Source organism: Limulus polyphemus, unplaced genomic scaffold (assembly GCF_000517525.1).
Source record: "Limulus polyphemus unplaced genomic scaffold, Limulus_polyphemus-2.1.2 Scaffold566, whole genome shotgun sequence".
NCBI classification, from domain to species: Eukaryota; Metazoa; Arthropoda; class Merostomata; order Xiphosura; family Limulidae; genus Limulus; species Limulus polyphemus.
This window is the reverse complement of record NW_013666176.1, coordinates 110,008-114,642: the sequence shown is the minus strand read 5'-3', so window position 1 is coordinate 114,642 and position 4,635 is coordinate 110,008. Positions and strand designations below refer to the sequence as shown.

Sequence of the window (4,635 nt, the reverse complement as noted above, 5' to 3'; positions counted from 1 at the left end):
CATTGTTTAGAGGTGAGACTCATCACAACTGTGAAATCAGTAAGAATATTGTTTACAGGCAAGACTCATCACAACTGTGAAATAAGTAAGAATATTGTTTGCAGGCAAGACTCATCAGAACTGTGAAATCAATAAGAACACTGTTTACAAGTGAGACTCATCAAACTATGAAATCAATAAGAACACTGTTTACAAGTGAGACTCATCAGAACTGTGAAATCAGTAAGAACACTGTTTACAAGTGAGACTCATCAAAACTATGAAATCAGTAAGAACACTGTTTACAAGTGACTCATCAAAACTATGAAATCAGTAAGAACACTGTTTACAAGTGAGACTCATCAAAACTATGAAATCAGTAAGAACACCGTTTACAAGTGAAACTCATCAAAACTATGAAATCATTGTTTACATTGTTTATTTACTTTGAACATTTTTTCATTTTCTTTGTAAATTAAATGACACAAGTGTTACAAAATGACAAAATATCAGCTCTAAAATATTTTTTGTTGAAATAAAGTTTGAAACATCATTGTGGTTTAAAGTTTGATATTCAGGTGTGTGCCCAACAATTGAAAGGTGCTCCACAGTCCAAAAACAGTTAATATGAATGACATATTGTCAAAGGCTTAAAATAGACTTAACCATAAAATCCCTAACAATGTCATAAATCATAAACTTAATGATAAGCATAATGCATTAAGAATACTAAATCTTCGTATCAGTGAAACCTACTTTATCCACGTGAACAAAGTCCCCATTCAGGGTACTGGAACTCTGGTCATCACCAAAATCTATGCCATCTGAACCAAAGTCAATCTGTAAAAAATAAAAACAATGATATACAAAAAATCTGAATTAAGAATACTGATGAAAGACATATTTTTTTACAATTATTTTATATGACATCGTTAAGTGTCCTTTATAGAATCCATGGTTTTGGTTTTAGTCTTGAGGTCAATCCATTTTAAAGAATAACAGTTCATAAGTCTTATTTCACCTGTCTATGTGGTATTCCTGGTTTAGAGGAATATTGACACATAGGTAAATTACCCACCACATAACAAGGGGTTCAAATATTTGGTTTGATGGAATGTTAATGTGAAAATAAGCACAGAAGAAACAAACAAGTTTGATGAACACAACTAAGTACTCTGTGTTTTCCTGTTGCATAATTACCTCACATGTCTACTGAATAAAAAAAAGACAGATTTAAGGTAAAATACAACCAAAATAAACTTGAAATTAAATGATGACAATGCACTGTTGGCATATATATAATAACATACATGAAAATAGAGCACTTCAGAGTATATCTTGGCCCTTTCAAAGCAGAAGTTAAACTTTCTGAAAGCAATAAAACAAACTGCTTTTACAAACCCCATTCTCTATGTATCTGACCAATCACAAGTTAGATCCCAAGATTTTGGAAGGATCTCTGCACCATATGACAGTCCTAAAGCATTCCTCTACACAACAAGGTTAAAGTCAGATACAACTATCCCACAATGCAATAGCTAACTTCCCTGATTGGACCACATCTCACGACACAATAGATAACTTCCCTCATTGGACCACATCTCACGACACAATAGATAACTTCCCTCATTGGACCACATCTCACGACACATTAGATAACTTCCCTGATTAGACCACATCCTGGGTTGAACTTAGCACATCACATCTACTCTTAGCAATAGACCACTAACTTGAGGTACTTAAAAAAAGATACAAAGTATAGGCTAGTTTTTAACATGATTGATAAGTTTTAAACTTCAGTGGTAAAATACATCACTGCTTAAATTAATGTTATGACAATTGAAGATGAGTATCAGCTACTCTATTTATTGAAAATCACCACCCACCTGATCATCGGGTACACAAGAAGACTGACCATTGTCCATGTCAAGGGGAACTTTTGGTTGCGACCCTTCCACTACTTCTGGGACTGTTCCTGTCCTCCATTCATAAGTTGTAGTATTTCCTTTCTCAATTAAATGACCGATCAGTGGCACACAAATTTGCTTTATATCATCCCTATATATATATATAAACTTACATAAAGGCCAACAATTTATTACATTGTTACTCATTAAACAAATAAAAAATAATGCAATTTTAGACAATGTATTTGAATTCTTGCGTTACAAGTACTAAGCATGATACAAAGTATTAAAACCCTGGAAATTTTTTTTATTCTGGATTCATCTAACAAAACTATATAACCCTGCTAAACATACATAAACAATAAATTACCAAGATGACATAAAAACATAATATATATGGCAAGAGCATATAGTAACATGTACAAAACTTACCTTTTCAGTGTAAAGTTTAGAAACTCAACGTAGTATTCTCTGGCAGAATTCAAGTCCATCATTCTTTCAGTTACTCTAGAGAAAATGTCGGGCAAGTCATTCAGGAGTGACACTAATTCTTTTCGAATATTCACTCCCTGTAATACATAACAATTCCAATATTTGGGTTAAAAGTTGAATGTCTCAAAAATGTTATGTAAATTAAAATAAATAAAATTTTCTTCAGCCAGTTTTTAACGGAGCTTTAACAAAAAAATACTGCATACCTCTATTCCGAGTTGTTTGCACGTTTCATAGAATTTTTCCTTCAGTTGTATAGCATTCTTTGCATATTCCTCTTCTTTGCGATTACATTCCTGAAAAAAATGCAACAACAGATGTAAAAGCATCTCTTGAGTATCCATTCATCTCCTGAACCAAAAAGTCGTGTGTTTGTCTGATGAACCGGAACTGGAATGTCATGCGTTTGTCTCACGAACCTGTTTGTTAATTTTTCTAATTTTTTTATAAATACTTTAATCAACAAATATTCAATATAATGAAACTGCATAACACTCAACACTACAGATTTACTTACAACTCTGGTATTTTTTGGCTCAGTAACTGACAAAAAGTCACAATTGTTACTATCAGGATCAAACACAAGCCAAGATAATCTTACTGAAAAGAACTGATGATGCTGTAAATGCTTAACTGAACTAGAAATTTTGAAGAAAAGACACAAGTGTCATGAAAAACATTCAAAACTATTACTTGCATATATTCAGTTAAACAGATGGCACATGACTTGTATAAACAAGAAGTCTTTTTATCACAAAGTATTACACTCAGAAATAAAACAACCAGTCATTATAAACCTTTTTTGTCATGTTAAACAAATTTGCACCTATACAAGTATTCTCCTATATAAGATATTTATCCTAAGCTACAAATTTGGTTAACTGCACAAAAATGATACGTAGTGAAAACATTATAGGAACAAAAGAGTGATAAAATAGCTTAATTTATTATCTTTTAGCTTATCAGGACAGATTATCGTTAACTTCTGATCAAAACAAGCTATCTACATTGATCAGAAAAAGAAAATAAACTAACAAGTATGGCTAATTCAGGATACTCTCCTTATTTATAAGGATTAGAATGCACTGATCCATCAGTAGAATATCCTTACTTTTTATTAGTATTTTTTCATTACTGATTTTTGTATTTCTTTCAACACTCTTGTAAAGCTTTCCAAAAAAGTTTTTACTTTATAAAACTGTTAATTTTGTGTTTGTTCTGATCCAAGATGCAGTGCTACTGTTTTTATGACCATAAAATAAAAAAAACTTTTTTACCAAAAATCATAAACAATGTGACATTTATTTATTTGTTAGTCAAAATGTTTTGTTTAATACATGTTTGATAAGTTTAAATATGCTTTATATCCACATATATATATATCAGAAACCTACAAAACTTTTTATAAAACAGATTACGTCAAAAGGAAGGATAGTGTGAACTTTACACAGCAGATCCAAACCTTAGATGAAATATAATTAAATGCAGTTTTACAGAGAGAGAAAAAAAACACAGCCACAAAATAAACATCCAAAACCAGGGCACAAATCTTAAGGTGGGTCATTATGAAATGTGCCCTGATTTTTTTGAGGTACCAAATTGTACTGGAGGTACATTATCTATCCAGTTAAACCTCAACTTTGCCAGAATTACATGCTTAAAAGAAGAAGAAAAAAAAATAACAGATGTGGGTACTCTAGCCCACAATGTCCCACATCTTTACCACCTTTCACTGTCTGCAGCCAGATGTGGGTGCTCTAACCCACAATGTCCCACATCTTTACCATCTTTTGCTGTCTGCAGCCAGATATGGGTGCTCTAGCCCACAACGTCCCACATCTTTACAACCTTTCACTGTCTGCATCCAGATGTGGGTGGTCTAGCCCACAATGTCCCACATCTTTACCATCTTTTGCTGTCTGCAGCCAGATGTGGGTGCTCTAGCCCACAACGTCCCACATCTTTACAACCTTTCACTGTCTGCATCCAGATGTGGGTGGTCTAACCTATAACGTCCCACATCTTTACCACCTTTCACTGTCTGCAGCCAGATGTGGGTGCTCTAGCCCACAACATCCCACATCTTTACAACCTTTCACTGTCTGCATCCAGATGTGGGTGGTCTAGCCCACAATGTCCCACATCTTTACTACCTTTCACTGTCTGCAGCCAGATGTGGGTGCTCTCACCCACAATGTCCCACATCTTTACCATCTTTTGCTGTCTGCCGCCCGATATGGGTGCTCTCACCCACAAT

The 4,635-nt window shown here is 33.8% G+C and overlaps 1 protein-coding gene across 6 annotated transcripts in view; it reads right to left on the bottom strand.

Moving 5' to 3' along the window:
• Nucleotides 1–4,635, bottom strand: part of LOC106459142 (CDK5 regulatory subunit-associated protein 3-like) — a 30,171-nt gene that overhangs the window by 12,000 nt on the left and 13,536 nt on the right. For all 6 annotated transcript variants that reach the window (XM_013918728.2, XM_022385571.1, XM_022385573.1 and 3 more), the window contains 4 exons: nt 2,585–2,674; nt 2,319–2,455; nt 1,866–2,037; nt 736–819 (listed from right to left, as the gene is read on the bottom strand). In XM_013918728.2, the coding sequence (XP_013774182.1) occupies nt 736–819; nt 1,866–2,037; nt 2,319–2,455; nt 2,585–2,674 (483 nt within the window). The remainder of the gene's footprint in view (nt 1–735; nt 820–1,865; nt 2,038–2,318; nt 2,456–2,584; nt 2,675–4,635) is intronic.